This window comes from Melozone crissalis, unplaced genomic scaffold (genome assembly GCF_028551555.1).
Source record: "Melozone crissalis strain CALT ecotype California unplaced genomic scaffold, PUWL_Pcris_2 ptg000023l_1, whole genome shotgun sequence".
In the NCBI taxonomy this organism is placed as follows: domain Eukaryota; kingdom Metazoa; phylum Chordata; class Aves; order Passeriformes; family Passerellidae; genus Melozone; species Melozone crissalis.
The window spans coordinates 22,151,386-22,170,273 of record NW_026535801.1 but is presented as its reverse complement, the minus strand read 5'-3'; the positions used below and the strand labels follow the sequence as shown (position 1 = coordinate 22,170,273).

Sequence of the window (18,888 nt, the reverse complement as noted above, 5' to 3'; positions counted from 1 at the left end):
GCTATTACATGACCTTTTGCATTGCCCTCCTATGAGACAGAAGTAAACAAATGCAGAGGCACAGCCATCATATTCATTTCAGTGTTACTGACACTAGTACTTAATCTGGGGGGCATCTTCCCTTTAGTACCCAAATCTGCAGCTGTGCTTAGCACCTATGTTTATTGGCTCCAGTTAGATCACTGGTTTACACCACTCATCTGCTCTAACAATTGCTGATTTAATACAGAAAGAATGAGTGCAAAGAATCAAGAACAATACCTTTTACTGAATTGCTTTTTTTTTTTGCTTTTCTTCAATACTCTTTCTGGACCACTCATAACAAGTTTTAATCCTCTTCCCATTGTGCATACTCATAACTTTATCCCCACAGAATTTGAAGAAAACTGGCTTGGTACAGTGACTGCTAGAACCCTGAAAAGCAGGGTTCAGCTCAAACATGACCACTCTGACTGATAACTTCAGCCACTGACACTCCAAGGCTGCTGCTTGTAGGCTGTCTGTACAGAAACAGAGTCATGCAAGAGTCTTTGACAGGTAGTCCACCTTCTGAAATACTAACCTATATTTATGATTGTCTTCTCTATTTTATACAAAATATAATGCACACAGAATCTTTCTATGTGCTGTGCCTTCAATGACATTTCCTCAAAGCAGTCATTACATCTTGGAGCCTTTGTCCATTTGATAACCCTAAGTGTCTAGACTATTAGATTTGTCAGTTATCCCACAAGCATGAGGGCTGCCTCAGGAGGAAAGTACCTTACAGCTTAGATCAGTTCTGTTGATTTTTCCTGACTTTCCATTCCTGTCCCGACTTGTATTCAGTTAATAAAACATTTTTCTTCTGCTACTGAATAATAGAAAAAAAGGTGACAGCCAAATGCATAATGGCCAATCAGATATGCAGTTGCTTATCTCTGCCAGGTTTCAGGTGAAGTGATAAAAGAATGTGTCCTGTTTCTACTAAATGAGCAAGAAAACATATCCTCTTGCACATGTGAGAAAACAGGCACAGCTGGCAGTCACTCTAGGGTGACGGCAGCTGTAGGCACAATGTGGCTGCCTCTGGAAATGGGATGATTTGCCAAGCATGACACCCCTGCAGTTACTGCTCTACAATGAACATTCTCCTGGCTATTCCACTTCTTCCTTCTACATCTCAGTGTCTTATATCTCCTGCACAAACCCTGGCTGGATTTCCCAGTATGTTAAGGTGTTCCACAAGGCTCAGCCATTCTTCTGCACACACTAGATCACAGAGTAGGAGATGCAGCTGGAGGTTCCTCACCACCCAACACTCTCTCCACAGCACCTCTGTTCTGAGAATGGAAACTGAATGGCTCTAAAAGCAGCCTTATTAGAAAATGTGTATTTCAGTGTCTTGGTTTCAGAGTACAGATACTGTTTGATTCCTAGCTGCTCATTCTGTCACATAGTGGAGGACAGACATAGTTTCCAGTGGATTGCTGACTCCACTCTCCTAGTCAACAGTATTTCCAACTTTTTCTGTGAAGAGTTTTATGTCTGGCTAAGCCTCTGAATATTTATTTAGGAAATAATAATGTAATTTGATTGCAAAACTGCCAGATTCATGTGCTTGTAATAGCTTCCAGATAATGAGAAATTGTAAGCATCCTTACCACATCTTCACAGCCCATTGTGACCTCCCTTTTGTAATCCCTAACGAAATGAGAATTAAATCTCTTTACTTGTGATGACCTTGGCAAGCCTTGGCCCACCTGATACAGATAAAGAGATTTTATGAGATGTTCGATGATACATAAACTGTTTTTACAAAAATACTTTAGACTGCATGTCTGATATCACTGTATTCCATACAGCTGCTGTCTCAGGTATTCCAGCTGTTCACTTTTTGTTGACAGAACCATGGAATTCCATTCGAAGTGAGGAATCTGTAGAACAGAATGGTACAAACTGACTTTTAACATTGGTATAAGCCACATACCACATAAGAGCAAAGAAAAGGCTCTCTGATGTCTGTTGTTCTTCACTTGAAGATATTTACCACCTCTCAAAAGTCTGGCTTACTCCAATACTGAAAAGATCCAATTCTTATTGTAAGATTCTCCTTTATGTAAGTACAGTCAGTCTGCTTCTAAAAAGCAGCAGAGTTGCAGAGATATAAAATAGATATAAAACACAATGTAGGCTGTGACAACTCCATTACACCCTCTTTTAAAAATCCCAGGTCCCTGTAGTTTGTAATACTAATGTAGCAGACTGGAATGGTGTATCAGCAGTGTAACATGAAAAAGGATAATTATTCTGTTCACAAAAACCACAACCAACAAAATTTAAGCTTAAAGAAGGATTCTAGCTAAAATTAGGTTAGGTGAGTTGTTAAATATATAGGAACCTCTGCATTAATAAGTCTTCAATTCCCAAATGTTTCAGTGCTGGTGGTGAATTATGTCTGACCTTTGGTGTTCCCTGTCACAGCACTATCACTGCAGCAGACAAACAGCATCCATACCCCGTCTGGCAGCTGCCAAACTGTCTTACCACTCAAGGAGGGTATGTTCAATCCTTTTCTACCACAGAAATCTTCAGTGAATTGAACTGAAACTCTCATTTGACTTTTTCTCCTTTACTCAGGCTGCAATGAGATTGCTAGTTTGCCTGCAGTAAGGTCAGAGTGGGACCTTTTCACTTCAGCTTTGCTTCATCCTCTTTCAGAGAAGGTCTGAGTTTTGCGAAGTCCTTACACCATTTTGAGAACAGCTTAGAGCTTCCTCCCTAAGTACAAAAATTGCTCTCTCCCAGTAAGTACTTTTAATGATAAAACTGCTCTAAATCTGTTGGATCATTTTGCACTGCTGATACAATCCAGAAAGGACACAAAGCATTGCTGACTGCTCACCTGAACGACTCGGTACCCCAGCATTTCCAGGTGTCGCTTTTTCACTGCAGGTTCTCCTTTCAGATGACGTGAATAATCTTTGCTAAAAGCTTTTGAATCAAGAAATTCCAAAGCAATTCTGCAAAAAGTAAAAATGTGCATTTATTTCCACATCCTACCTGAATAGCAGGAAGTGACAGCTCTAGTTCAGTACTGATAGTTACAGCAAGACTAGATAAACCTGACAATTATCAGAAAACAAAAATTAAACAACTCCCTGGAATTAGACAAAACATTTTCCTCCTATTTATCTAGAGATACTTGAATTCAGAAAAAGCATTTTCTCCCTGCATCTGTTTTTGTTTCAATGGTAAAAACAACTAACCAACATTTTCAAGGCTTGCATTTGAAAAGGTGGGAGGAAAACTGTATTCCAATCTCATGAAACACATGTCAAGAATCTGTACTGAGTTTGGCTGGGATGGAGGTGCTTTTCTTCAGAGCAGTTGGTATGATGCTGTGTTTTGAACTTGTGACCAGAACTGTCAATAACACATCATATCTTGGCTACTGCTGAAAAGTGCTTGCACAGCATCAAGGCCTTCCCTGTTTCTCCTTGTGCCCACAGTGCATACAGGCTGCACTGACAAGAGCAAGGGACACAGCTGGGAGGGAACCTCAGCTGCCTGAAGTGGTGTTTCACACCATACATCATGCTCAGCAGTAAAGCAGAGGGGACTTTATCCCACACAGCCATTGCTCTGGCACAGCTCTGCTGTAGGTCAATGACTGCATGGCCACCCATTGCTTTGTTTCTCCCTCCCCCTTGTTTTTCCCCTACACTTATTAAACTGTCTTAATTGCAACCCAGGAGTTCTCTCCCTTGCTTCCATGTTCTCTCCCCCATCACACTGCAGGGACATGAGCCATGCCCTGCAAATGGGAGGGAGCAGATGTGGCTAACCCAGCACACCCCAGCAGGCTAAACCTCATTAGACTTTGGAAAAAGGAACAGAACATTAGAACATGAGCATCAAAAACCCAGTCTAAAGTGGATGTAAGCTTGGAAGAGCCAATGTGCAAGAATTCAATGTACTGACCTTTGAGCTCCTGGTGGCAGAGCCTTTCTTCCTTCATCCTTGAAGTCATGTCTCAAGGGTATTTCCCCCACACCACCCAAAGCTATATTCTGAGCCATATAGGAAAGAGGCTTTTTATTTACATCCAGGACACACTCAAAATCTGCCACAAAACAAAACAAACCTGTTTACTGACAAAATAAAAACGGTAGAATTTGATCTGTACAATGTTTACTTGTAGAAAAACAGATAGCCATAATTAGAGATACCAAACATTATTAATACTACAAAGAACATTTTGGAAACTGTATTTTATACAACAATTTCTTCTTTGCAATATCTTGTGTTATTTTGAGGCCATATGACCAAGAATTTCCTAATCTTGGTAACAAGAGTGATATGAAAGGACTTCATAACAATTTTAGAGTATGAACTTCTCACCTATTTCATAGTAGTATGGTGTGAGAACAGATACTCTTGAGTAATGGCTCCCTCCTAAGATCTCTGTCAGCATTCTGTGAATGTGCTGTCGCTGTGGATTTATTTGGCTCATGCCTACAAAGACAAAACAAAGAATTCATACATCAAAACTTCCACAGCCAAAATTCTGAAAATAGTGCTTTGAGACATTGTATTTTTGACAGCCAGGCTACTGAATTAAATCTTTTCCACGGATCCCGAGTGTTATTCCATCATAATTCAGAGGCAAAGTGCTTGTATTTTAGCTAGAAAGTGGCAGGTGCATGCTATTAAGTAAATTTCAAATCCAGAGTTTGGATTCCAGGATTTTTTCATTCACGTACTACAAAACCTCAAGTTTTAGGTTTCACCTGGTGGATTTGGTTTGCTTTTAGTTATGTTTAGACATGTATTTACTCAGCTTGGGTTGATTACAGCCATACCCCACTATCTGCCACTTCTCTGTCCATTGCAGATTAACACCCTGCTCCATTAATCATCTTCAGTCTTAAGAGACAAAGCAGCTGAGTTCTGTGGATAGCACAGCAGATCTCCCCATGAGAATTAGTAGAGGAGATCCTGTGTTTGCATTTGATGGATTCTGAATTGATTACTGTTCTGAAAGATCTCAGCTGCTACACTTGATCACTAGCCTACTTCTCTCTCTCTCATCCCTGATGGATCTTGATTCTTGTGAGGAAAAAGGGAGGATCAAGTTCAAAAGCAGGCAGTAAAAATGTTTACCTTGAAAAATTTAAGTCAAATGTTCAGTTTTGTAAGTGAAGCAGGGAGCAAAATGACCCATCTCTCCAGTACAGAATGATCTTCCTGCCTTTCCATCCTTCATGCCATATACACTGTTTCTGTGTACTTAAATTTTAATTCTTCTGCAGAAATATCCCATCTCTACTACATTAATTCTCACAAGGAAAACCAGTTTGCTCCAGTTGCACTACTAAGTGGTTGCACTACAAAATGCTCAGCAGAGAGGGGTGTGCCTTCTATTGTGTGCTGGTGTCAGTATGACAGCTTTAGAAGAAATATCTAGTATATTTCTAAAAAGATAGACTATTGTGAGTAACAAGGGCAGTTTTTCCTGTCCTAAATGACTTACTGTTATGAAAGACACGTTGGCAGTATGGCTCATGAAACCAAGGGATGTGAAACTCTGGGCATTCCAGACAGACTGCTCTGTTCAATTTCATGAGGCTCGAGTGGACCCTCTGCTTCACCATATCAGGCAGGACTGATTAAAAAACAAAAGAAAAACAACATAGAAATGTGTGAACTGAAATGTGAAAAATCCAACAAATTGAACTAAATGGTAACCTCTAAATCTTTTACTAGAAATGCAAATATATGTATACTATGGCATTTATACAACTCATGCTGCAGAATTTTAGAAAGGTTCTCAAAATCCCTGAGAAAATAAATTAAAAAAACACAGTTCTGCTCAACATTAAGAACAACAGGAAGACAGAAGACAGAAATTGCTTCTATTGTGTAAATTTAATTAAGTAGTTGAGGGCAAAATGGCAAGAGTACACTGATAATGAACAACATAGAGGTAGAGAGGAATGAAACAGTCAAACACTCAGTCTCTTATTTAGAGAGAAGAGACAGGTAGGATACATTTCTTGAAGACAAGAATCCCACATTATTCCTTCAGCTTTGTGACTACTTCTAGTAATAAACACCGCAGTCAGGTAATTTTATTTCCAATAAAATTGAAGAATTAATAAATACTGAGTGCAATAAGTTGACTATAAAATTAATTTTATATTACTTTCTCTCATCTGCAATACAGGTCTCTACTTTTAAAACAAAAAACATATTTTTGTTCATTCCTGCCCTTTTAGCACTCAAACTATGACTATATTATAAACAGGGTGTCTTTCCCAAAAGCAGAATCATTTAAAGAGTAACTCTATATCTCAAGTCATATGTAAGTCCAAATTGCATTTTATGCCAAATGCTACACAATCAAATTCATCAAAAGCTAGATAGCTACCTTTAAGTTGAGCATCCAGTTTGCTTAGGAAAGAAACATTAAATATGGTCGTTATCAGAACTGGAGGAAAATAACCAGTCATTGCCAAAACATGACCAAGCAGCACCAAGTGATAGTTTTCAAGATGACCTTGAAAAACCAGAGAGAAACCCATATTAACACATGACAGATTTGCAATGCCCTTTACCTGGCCTCTCAAATCACCTGATTTTCCCTCTTAATGTACAACACAAATCCATACACACTTCCTCCACAATTTTAACTATTTCTTTGTCATGAGTCACAAAATGTATCCTGTTCCCAAATGATGTTTCCCAAATGATGTTGGGGAACACAACAATTCTAACCAATGACAGCACAGTGAATTAATCAGAATTTTCACTTATCTTTTACTATGCCAAAAAATCCTTTGCTAGTCCCTTATCAAGAGTAATTTTCAGTGGGTGAAACAAAACCTAAAATTGAATATTTGCCATGGTTTAACCCCAGCAGGCAGAGTATTAGCAGTAACATAATTATCTTTTCTTTGCTTAATCAAAGTACCATTCTATTCCCACTTTCATTCAGTAAAAATCTTTGTCTATTGCACTTACTCAAGTTAGAAGTAAGATGTTGGATACAACTCTTAAAGAATTCTTCATTGTCAGGAGGGTCATAATTCAAAGCAGAGAAAAGGAAGAGAATAAAATAGATTTCAGAGGTGAGAATCTGAAAAAAAAGACATCCTAAATCAAGTTACTGCAAAATATCCTACTATAGCTTTCTAATAAAGAAAAGCTTTATAATTAATTCAGAATTTGGAGATTTAGGAGTAGACAAACTATTTTCTAATTTTTTTTGGTCAACTTTTCTGAATAACAAAAAAATAAAATTGTTGAAATTGGAGCCACAACTAAAACTTCAAATTTATTTCATGTAGGTGATCCAAGTGTTTCTATACGCTTAAAGAACCTTTTAAGAAGGTTTTGCATTAAATGTTCTTAAAAAAACTAAACTGCAACAGAATAAACTTGAAGATTTATTTGAACACCAGATTGAGAATGAGAAAAAAGATAGTATGAAAAAAAGAGTAATTTTGACCAAATAGACAGGCTATTGGGGAAATCCCCACAAAAATTAATACTGTTAAAATATCCACCAAGTGATATGACTATTTATCAAGTTTAAAAAAAATTAAGATGGTCAAATGTAAAGTTGAATGTAAATTATGGCTGACCTAACACTGAGTGAACAATAAAAAAGAAATGAAAATTAATGATAAATGCAAATTTATACACATAGAAGTAAAAGAGCTTTAAGTAAGCAGAAAAAAAACATTATCTCCAAACCAGCTACATTGAAGAAAACTCTTAAAAACATGTGTGGATTGTGCTCTGAAACACATCAACTACTGATGTGTCCTTTCTTACTCAATAACTCACAGTAGATAGAAAGAAAAACTGGGACACCTTGTCTATGTTTTCAACAGTCACAGATGCTATTCTGTCAAATAGTGCAGGACAACGGTGCTCTGATTTGATGAGAAAAAAAGACAAGGGTAAAACATTTGCCCATGTTATTTGATCTATCAAGTGCTGACACATGGCCAGAGTTTCCTCATTCAGGACTTCTTCAAACCACTCTCCATTCACATATGGAAGCTCTTCCAGCAGAAGATTTAAGCTGTTGGCTTTCTGAAGCCTCTGAAATGCACAGTCATCGAGTTTTTGCAGAAGCTTGGCACAGAGCTCAGAGCTGTTGTGCCAGTGAAACTGGCCATGATGATTCCACTTGACAAGAGCTGTAGCAATGCAATTCAAATGATGCAGTCTGCATTGAGGCAAAACTGCTGCTGCTTTGTTTATAATCATTTCCTCCACTTGGAAAGAAGGAAGCATGGCCAGAACACGAATTACAGCTGCAGTATCAGCAGGTATCACACTAGATTTTAAATAACTGGAAGAGAGACAGAAATAAAAAGTCCATCAGTAGTGACAAAGTGCAAATATTTAAACAAAACAAAAAAATACATGCTTGAAACTTCTCGTTTGGAAGTCAAAAGCTACACATCAAACATAAAATAAGAAGAATATTAATGACTTGGCAGGAGTCTACACATCTTTTTTCAGTGAGATTAACTTCTTCCTTCTAATTTATTCAAAACTGAAGAAGGGGAAGAAGACAGTGAGCAGCTCAGTCAGCTGGTGAGACTCCACCTGTTACTGATAATCACAGAAGTTCTTAGTAAGGCCAGAAGGTCCACATTTGTCAAGGTAATCTGTGGATTTATGGGCCTGGTTAACTTCTGTGATTTCTGTCCTAGGGAGCACCAGGTTTCAAGGAGTCTGAGGAACATGAGGACATCATCCACCAAAAAAATATGTACAGCCAAGGCATTACATTCCCATAGAGGCTGAGCAATCAAAGCAAGATCTCTTTTCTGACAACTTTCTGCTGTTCTGTAGAAGCCTAAGAACTAACTGGACAGTTCTTCAATCAAAAGGGTACTTCTGTGTCACACTTTCACTTGTCCCAACCAAGGCATTCTGTCTCTTTTTCATTACTTCTTCTGTCAAACATCAAATACAATATTAATATCTACCCATCCTATCAAATACCAAGCAAAATTTATTGTCATTTCAGCATCATTATATTACAGTGGTCAGAAGAAAAAGGGAAAAAGTATTTTTAAAAGGTACCATATATATTAGCAGACACTGTTGGGTTTCTAGTCAAGACAACATTTACTTTCCATCATCTGATTTACATGTTTAATAAGTCAAATACTTGTAACAGTTTGTTACTTCTTTGTATTTTATGGGTAGAACACTAACATCTTAGACTGCTATTTAAAATCTTGAGTAGAAAACTGTTTAAAACTCAAATAGCTACATTTCCAAGAATACACACTTACCCTAGTAGTAACATTTTTAGTTTGGCAAACAGCTCCACATCCTGGCAACGCAACACCACCAAGTACTGGGTTAACTTTACCAACTGTAATACATGATAGCTGTCCAAGTGTCTGTGCAGAACAGAAGCCATCCTGAATTCAAAGAGGAAAAGATTACATGCTATTAAGTTAATACAAAAAATACTGCAAACTCTAACATGCCACATGCAATAGAGGTATCTTGTGATGCACAATACCTTTGGGGAGGGTTTTACAACACATCTGCACTCGTCTCCACATTGATTTTGACACTATTCCACTTAGAGCAGCCTCTCTCCACTTACTGAATTGCAAAATTAAAGCCACACAACAAAAATTAAAGTCATCACAACAAATCAGCTACTTCACACTACTAATTTCTGTTGCAGATTTCATAATCAGTTCAATTTAGAGTGGACTCAGAACATAGACTAGAACAGCATCAGCAGCTCCAGCACCACCACATTCACATAACAGTGGTAGCTACAGCTGTGCTGGTCTGAAGCTGCAGAGGGGGATAGATAATACTTTAAGACCTTCTTTAGACAGTGAGACTCAGGAACAAAAGGCATTATTCACCTGATCTTCCTTTTAGTATCCCTTTGTGCCACAGAACACAAGTTTGTCCTTTTTCTTTCAAGGATCTATTTGATTCATACAAGTACCTTCAATCCAATAACTGTTCACAACCTGCACTTAATTCTGCTGTATCTCTGACATATCTAAAGCTACATCTTCTGTGCCTAAAACATCAACTTCTTTACCATTCACTGTATGACAGACACTACCTCTCCTTATAAATAGTTTTCAGTTCAAAACTGGAGAAAATGTGGCCCAGGTTCTAAAAAACACAAGCTTTAATAGTCCAAAAAAGGACACAGTGACTTTTGAAGAAATAATTCACAAAAGTAACAGGATCTTCAAGACAGGATATGTTCTCTGCAACTTGCCAGATTTCATTTGCACTCTCCCGAGTTTACAGTAATTGTTAGAGGTGAAGTTTATCACAGATTTGTAAGTTAGACAGATGCTATACAACAGTAACTTGGTAAGGGTGAAATGCCTTTCTTTGAAATCCCTAAATTGCCTCAATTACTTCTGGGTCAAGCTGCAATATTCTAGAATCTGTAATAGCCAGTTAAGTTATAGTGTATAAGAACTTGTGTGCAAGTGATGCTCCTAACTTACTGGATATGTCAAAGTTTTCCACACTAAATGGAAGTTTACCTAGAGAATACAACATCTTAGTAATATCAAAACTATTACTTTTTGAGTAGATGAGAATTTCTGCATTTCATTTTCTGCATAGTTTTCAGTATCATCAATATTTGTTGACTGCTAAATTCCTCTGCCATGTTTACTGCAGTTATCAGCAACCTAAAGAGGAAAAGACAATTTCCAATGAAAAACAGTTGAAAATCTCTGGCAAGCATTGCAGCTATTTTCTTTACCTATGAGGAAAAGAAACAAAGACTATTTCTGGAAGCAAAATTATCCCAAACTAGAGACTTTTGTTCTGTGGACATTTCTTCTAAACAGCTGGTCTGTCTAGCACAAATAAAGGGGTGTGAGTGTGTTGGATCAGTGCATCTTGCTCTTGATGCGAGAAAACAGCAAGTCCAACAATTCTAAAAGTAGACAAGAAGTAGGGAAGGTACTCTAAGACACAGAACAATTCATGATCAATCAGCAAGCTACAGATAACACTGAACTGGTTCTGTGTTAATTAAATCCAATGTTTATCACGAACAATATAAATAAAAGAAAAAAAAAAGAAGAAAAGCTTTTGGAACTACATCAGCTATGGCAAACCAACACAGGCTTGCAGCAAATCTCTGAATAAAGGAAATGTTCACGAAGAGAAGTATGAAAATATGACTCATTGTAATTAATACAGAAAATTCTGCCTAGAACTGCAGGCTTTGAGAGACCCATGAGTAATATCACCCCCAAGCAGGATTTTGTGGCACAAGAAAAACAGGCAGAGAAAAAAAAAAAGTGCCACACAATCCTATGCTCTAAATAAATGCTGAAGTGTTCCCTGATGACGATCTTTCATAAAGAACAGGATGTCAGCAGTCAAGAATAGGACAAGACTCAGGCTTTTTCAGCTACTGACAATCTTAAAAAGCAACACATATCACTGTATATATTTCTCAGAAGAAAGACAGAAATGTTTTTACTACCACCCAGTGTGAAAGGAAGGATGTAATCTAAGAGACAGAGCTACAGGATGGCCTTGCATAAGAGCATTCATACCCCCCTTAATTGATGGATCTGATTCAGCTTCTTAATAAAACATACTGCTTTGACAGTGTTTCCATGATGAAATCATCCATTGCTACACTGTTACAACCAGGAAACCTAAGGCTCAGCTCACAGATGGGCTCAGAAATTCCTCCAAACACCAGTACATTTTTAATTTCTGTGTAAGAATATGTGTATCATAAATAAGACAAAATGATTAATAAACTTACCTTTCTCTAACCTTGGGTCCTGCCAAAGGCCCAAGAGAAAAAAATAATTTTGCAAATGTTTCAGGATCATAATAATCATCTATAGCTTCAGATAGCAGCTGTTTAGCAATCAAGCGAAATTCAGCACTGCCAAAACCCAGCTGCTCATACAGTCCAAAAATATGACTAATACTGTGTATATCAAGATGGGAGGCACTTTTAAGGAAAATCCTGTTGCATTTTTCTAGCACTGGATGATATCTCAGTTTAACATTTTGGAGAAACTGCAGTATTCTTCTGGCATAGTTGAAGTGGACTTCATGCTCTTCTTCTAAGAGCTGTTCAGCCTTGTGTAGTAATCGATCTCGAAAACTCTCTGTGATAACTTCAGATATGCTGATCATCAACACTGACAAGATCCTAAAAATTCAAAAAGTCTCCTATTTACACATTGAATATAGTAAGCAATACATTTTATATTTATTAAATGAAGTGCAAAAAGAAATTAATGGTAGTTCAGGTGTTGGCTTCTGTGCAAAACGAATTTTAAATCAAATCCAGAAAACATGGATGAGTAAAAACCATTTATCCTATTAAAGTAAAGATTCGGCTTTCAGTGAACCTCTGAAATGTCTGAAATTATTTAAAATTTTCAGCCATCTCTTACAAAGTTACACACGATGAAAGCGTTTGCCTAAGGCAAGACCCTGATTCATATTTGCTGAAATATCTGTAATGTTCAATAGACACTAAAAAAGCCCAAACAATTCACAAGTGACAGGATGGGGAGAAGAGACATTGTCACTCCTAAAGAAAGAATGCCTTCCTAAGGGGATAAAACTTATGACCATACAGAAAGTTATTTCACTAAAGAAATGCAGTCCTGTTCAAAGAGTTTCATAAGCAGGCTCCTCATATCTGAAAAAAATCAGTGGGACTGCTGGTGCTATATAAAGCAGAAGAAAGAAAGAGAAGCCTTTGCTGTAACAGCCGCAGGGGAACAGAAACAAGAAAAAAATTATCTTGGTCCTCTTTGACTAGAGCTGTGCTCAAAGTAGTTTAAATATGAAGGTAAGGTGCTAGACATGCTAGCAAGAGAATTTAGTAATTCAGCTTGACCAGAAAAACAATGCTCTGAAGATAAAGAAACACAATATTGTTTTAAAACCTCTTACTGCTGTTAGCAAAGACATGTCATGGTAGACATGAGAAACTATCAATGTCAAGGGAGAAAAAGGGAGAAAAGCTTCTTCTGGTGAGTCAATAGCCTCTAAATTACAAAAAAAAAAGTCCATGTTTAGAATCAGGATAATGCTGATTGTAAATATCTGCTGTACTGTAAGTAGAACCGTGGAAATTAATTAAATTTCTATAAACTAAATAATCAAGCTGTAGTTTCAATCATTTAGACTGGTTATAAGGAAATTCTTCGTAAAGTCATTGGGAAAATGCATTCTCTTGTGAATCAATGCACAAATACAAAAGACTTCTTTCCCACAATCCCCCAACGGAAGCAAAGTAACCTCCAGCTGAGAAAAAGGCAAAGTCTTCAGAAAAGACAGACCAGTAATTGCAACATTTTGTTTCTTCTGCTTCTGACACTTACCTTATATCCTGTATAGAATCCAGTTTCATGTCCACAATATGAGCTACTTGGCCAATTATGGGACTGAAGTGCCTGTGCTGCTTGTATAAGCACAGAGCGAATTTAGACAGACAAGGCAAGCTAAGCCTGTCAAGACATTAAAGACAGTCAGACAGGATATCTACCTTTTATTTCTAATCAATAATTAAAGACAAAAATATTTTTTAACAATTCTGTAAAAACCAAGGTTACAGTCAAATTACAAAACAAGGAAACAAAGTATCTAAGCAAAAAACCTAGGTGTTTAATATTAAAGCATGTTGTGTATATGGAGTTCTACAAGAATTAGTTGTACTTCACTTAACCAGCCTGAGAAATCTATAAAGATTATATTCTCCAGCAATTATGTCAAATGGATAAAATGAATGTGAGCAATATATTACTTGAATATAAATATTGTTTTCAAGCTACACTGTATTTATTTACTTCAAGATGCTCCACATCTAAAGAAGAGGCAATCCTGTGATGCAGGTGCCGAGACTGACACTCGGTTCTGCCATTATCTCAAGATTAAAGAGTCAAAACTACAATATCCCTCCTCCAAAAAGGACTCAAAAGACAACAACAAAATGCACAAAGGGAAAATGTTGATGTTTAAACACAAAATGTTTTATAAAAATTGAGATAAGCATGGTTCTAATAACCATTTAAGACCTGGACAGCAAGCACAGAGGTAAAATTGTAAATATGAAAACCTGCAATTCACTTCAAATACATAAACCTACACAGACAATATATTCCAAAATCTCAAATGCTGGACTATCTTGTTGCAGTATCTGAATCTCTCAAGCATTTGTGTACCAAATAATTTGTATAATTTTCAAAACCTTCAAAAATACAACTGACATTTAAAATAGGCATATTATATTTTAAACATATATAGTCTTTGAGAACTCTTGAGTAACCTCACATGAAGCAAATCATGCTTGCAACTTATACCTTTCACAAAGCACAGCAGGACAATACTTGCCTTTCTAATCTTTTCCATGCTTCTGTAACAAGCACTTTTGTTAGAGAAACGTGGTCTTCAACATTGAGCCTGCAAAATAAAGACAATGCTTTACTTCAATAGTTATAAGACATATGTCTTTTCATTATTTATCACAATGTTATACTTTTCTATCATTCTCTCCATTCAAACAGACTGTAAATATTTGTGCATAAATAATCAGAATTCATAATAATCATAAAACATATTTAATGGGACTGCAAAACAGATCTGTTATGCCTGTATCTCCAAAAGTGAGGCACAGGACATTATGCTGTGTCACACAGTCAATTGTGCAGAAGCTGCAGCAGGGCAGTCTCATCACAGTCTCCTTATGAGAAAGCTCTGTAGTCAAAATTCCTTATCTTTTTAATACCAAATACAAAGAGTATTTAATGCTCTTTACCTCAGGATGCTATATAAGGTGTCCACGATCACCTCATCTTCCATGAGCTCCACCTTGTTTTCGGCCAAAACGCAAAGGGTGAGAAACTGGGAATGATTTCTTACATAGTCACTAGTCCTTGAGAGAAAGGGCCTCTTCTTTTGCAATTGCCACAGCATGTTCAATGCAATTCCCACGTGCTTTTCAGAAAGTCTGGCCTTGTTTCTTCCAACAAGGTTGAACACTTCATCTTCATGGGTGCAGCCATTTATCTGGCTCAGAAGCACATCACTACACAGAGCCCGAGCTTGGTAACGCCTCAGTGTGAGCAAGCAAACCTGCCTCAAACAAAGCATTTTGCTATTCCTACCAGCCAGCTTTAAACTGTCCAGAAAGATTCTTCTTTCACTTTTCACAGAAAACCATGCTGTTACAGACAACAAACTCAAATATTTGAAAAACAGAAGACCGTTTTTCTTTGATCCTGTATGGTCACTTTATTAAGAAGAAGTCAGTTCTGAGGTACCTGAAATGAGAAAGTATCAAAGTGCTTAATTTCAGTCACAACAACAAAGTAACAATCAGTGTCTCTATATTATGATGTTTTAAGTAAGATAAACTTAAGGAGAACCTACAGCCTGGACTGTTCTCATAGAAAAGCTCCCAATATCAAACACTGACATGCTCACAAGTACTGTGAAGTTAGTCCACTAGGTAAGTTTTCAAATTTATAAAACTGCCTTTAAAAGGTCACATGTGCCAGCAATGTAATTACTGAGAAGGAAAAGCTGAAGATTTTAACATTCCAGCACTGCATGACTAAGGGAGGCTTGCTCTCACTAGGCCATAATCCCAAACCGGGTTCCAGGAATTGCCAGAAAATACAACTATTGGTGGTAAAATGAAGTGAGATGGCTTCTAGTCAAGAAGGTTGATCACCTTTGTATTACAGGATACTGGTCAATCACATACTGTTGGGAATTTAGCTGACTAGAGACTGGAAAAGTACAAGGCCGTGGCTAATTCCAAGTCCTGCACCTGCAAGACAGCGTGTCCTTAGGCCTAGCTGGGTGTGATAACAAGTGGACAGAGAGACGTGGGAAATAGAGAATGTAGGCCCAAAGGAATGAGGAAGAATTGATGGTATAGTTTAACCAATAGATGGCTTGGCTTACAGAATATTCATAAGCTTCTTACTTGCTGTATAAGTGTCGGATGCTCTCTTCAATAAACGGAACTTGCTTATCACTCATATTGAGCCCCGAGTTTTCCCTGCACCCGACAAATGGCTCATCCCCGACAAAGGCCTCACTCTGCGACAGCAAGCTAAGTGCAAGAAGTCAGGATAAAGTAGATACCTGAAGAAAATATAAAAACCTTCAGACTCAGTTTCCTGTAAATCCATGTGACACATCCTTTCCCCTTCTCCTGCTGCAAAAGACCTTGCATATCCTGTTGATGGGGAACCAGGATCTTTATCTAAAACAGCTCGCAGGAAGCTTCAAAATATTTCTCTATTCCATTGAGCAGATGCAAGTGATTTACCACAAACTTTTACACCGTTTTAAATCATAGTAAATTCCAGTATCTTTCAAAAAGTTCATCAATAGAAAACACTGGATGTTTTCAAACATAGAGTAAAACGAGAAATTTGGATCTACCTGAAGAACTATTTCTAAGATGTCCTACTTACCATGCAAAACACACACTAGAAGGACAAGGTCTTTAAAATTATTTTCTATCGGTTGAAACACAATAAGCACTTTTAAGTCTGTATTACAAAACACAGCGAGCCAGGAAGTCTCTCAAAAAGGGACAAAGGTGGACACTCACCACTCCCCAAGTATAAGAACTACTAGAGATTTAAGTAAACAAGCCTTCAGAGAGCTGCTTGTGCAGTGCAGGCACCGGCTGGCCCCAGCTCCCGTGAGCCCGGCCGCGGGAATACAACACCCCCGTTCCCGGGTAGGAGCGCTACCGCTGCACCGCCCTGCGGCTTCCCGCGGGGAGCCCGCCCGCTCCCACCCGCTCCCACCCGCTCCGGTACCGCGGGGAATCCTGACCCAGAGGGCCCCGGAGAGAGCGCGGCAAGGGGCCGAGCCGGGCAGGAGGGCCGCGACCCGCGCCGCCAGACTCCATTCCCGCCTCCGGGGGCCGCGGGCACCGCTGAGGGGCGCTCCCTGCGCGCCTGAGGCACCGGGCGGGCGGCAGCACCGGGAGGCACCGGGCGGGCGGGCACGGCCCAGCTGCCGGCCGGCGCGGGGCGGCAGCGGCTGCCAGCGCTGGCTTCAGCGAGGGCTCGTCACACGGTAAGCTCCACCGCCGGGCGGGTAAAACGAGAAAGCAAGGAACCAGTTCCGCAGAAGCGGAGCCGAGGAGAAGCTCTGGGTTTACCTTTGCACAGGACCCTTCCTGCTTTCGAGCCTCCAGACGCGGCCCCAGCGCTCCACGTGCCCCGGCGCTGTCACTCGCCGTGCGCATGCCCCGGGGCACAGCGCTTCCCAGGAAGCGTAGGGAGAAAGGGAAAAGTCCAGCCACTTAAGACTTTCCAGAGGAAATAAAAACAATAATTTAAAAGGTCCAAGGCTCATACTGACTATTGCATATTAAATAAAGCAACGTTTTTATAATTCATTCGTGAGGGGAAGGAAGTCTTCCCTGCCTAGGAAAAGCACAAAGTTCGGAAGGGTAAAGTTGAAGAGCTAGGCTTTGTTGTACTTTAATTATTTTACCATTTTTTTAATGCTTTGCGACAACAATAAATTTAAAATGAATGAGTTTTACGGGACAAATCTAATATGTCTTGCAACAAGTACGTTGCTTGTGTGGAATAGCTCCAGGTCATTTTTCTGGACGTTTTCTCACCACCATTGATAGCAGCAAAGACATTTAGAAAGAATGATAAAAATCTCAGATTGCTCTACATTCTATCCAAAAAACAGAACCATGATCATGACCAATTCTGACCAGCTGTATTGCAGCTGCCTATCAAATGCTTTGGGGTTTTAGTTTTTGTCTGTCACCTCCGAATATACTAGATGCCTATGAATATGGACCTCACTCGAACTAATAGAATAGAACCTAAAATATTTATCACAGGTCTGTGGTATTTTAGAAAAAGAGCATGTAATTTTTTCAAACTGGATTAGTTATAATTTTTGTAATTGTGGAATTTATAACTTGGACAGGTTCTGTATCATCTTGCTAACAAATTCCAGATTGCCCCAGTTACAGTTTACACAGGCATGCAAGTAACAGAGCGAGACCCAAACCCTGCCAGGTGAGCTCAAAGGGTGGCACATAAAGTACCTCTTTCAAGAATGTCAGGCCTTGTGCAAACTCACATAACAATTCCAAGGCATCTGAGAGGAAAACTGTAGCAGAAAACAATTCCATGGTCATATAAAGGAGACTTCTGTAAATCATACAGATTTTTCATTTACAAGATGCTGAATTTTTCACTTTTGACTTGTGAAGTACATTTGGATAAAATAAAATAATGCCTAAACCAAATTAAAAATGCTAGATAAAATGATGTTACATTTTAAACTGGAAACATAGGGGAGGAAAGCAAGACTTAACAAAGCATGCTGTGCTAAAGCCAGCGTTGATTTATTGAACAGATGTTCACTCACCTGACCCGCTTCTTCAGGATTTCAGAACTCACAGGTGTCAGTTTCACATTTTAAACTAGTTTTGTTGGGGTTTTTTCCCATAAAACCATAAGATCATTGGGGTTTTTACTTCAAACAAACTTCTCATCAGCCAGTCACATAACTTCCATCACTTCCCATTATGTATGTGATTACTGACCCAAATGCCTACTGGTTAGAATTAAAACCCATCGAAGGAGGTACATACTTCAGCGCCAGTCTTAGTTAATTTTGAAGGTGCTCACAACTTTAGGCCATAAACTTTCATTCCTTAATTTTAGGATACATTAACTTTGAATTGCAATACATACATATGGGATACTATTATCAGTTACTCATTTTTTGCACGGTTGGCCTAAATTCCCATTTTAATTCTTTACAAGCCCTGCTGGAGGAACCCTGCGCACTTCCAGCACCGTGCAGGACGGTTCATTTACC

At 38.6% G+C, this 18,888-nt stretch overlaps 1 protein-coding gene across 1 annotated transcript; it reads right to left on the bottom strand.

Moving 5' to 3' along the window:
* Window positions 1–116: 116 nt before the first annotated feature.
* On the bottom strand, window positions 117–15,299 carry FASTKD1 (FAST kinase domains 1). The gene is made up of 14 exons (XM_054277572.1): window positions 14,819–15,299; window positions 14,395–14,463; window positions 13,386–13,511; window positions 11,801–12,199; window positions 10,590–10,700; window positions 9,306–9,437; window positions 7,861–8,347; window positions 7,006–7,120; window positions 6,413–6,541; window positions 5,516–5,647; window positions 4,384–4,497; window positions 3,964–4,105; window positions 2,885–3,002; window positions 117–1,916 (listed from the first exon to the last, which is right to left on the bottom strand). The coding sequence occupies exons 1-14, from the start codon at window positions 15,151–15,153 to the stop codon at window positions 1,827–1,829; spliced, it is 2,499 nt and encodes an 832-aa protein (XP_054133547.1). The 5' UTR covers window positions 15,154–15,299; the 3' UTR covers window positions 117–1,826.
* Between the last annotated feature and the right edge of the window lie 3,589 nt (window positions 15,300–18,888).

Excerpts from the sequence above, each read along its gene's own strand:
- FASTKD1 (XM_054277572.1), bottom strand. The coding sequence starts at position 15,153 with ATGCTTTGTTTGAGGCAGGTTTGCTTGCTCACACTGAGGCGTTACCAA. Across the intron at positions 8,348-9,305 it reads CTAAAAATGTTACTACTAGG|TTATTTAAAATCTAGTGTGA; the intron begins GTAAGTGTGTAT and ends TCTCTCTTCCAG. Across the intron at positions 5,648-6,412 it reads ACTGGATGCTCAACTTAAAG|TCCTGCCTGATATGGTGAAG; the intron begins GTAGCTATCTAG and ends TTTTTTAATCAG.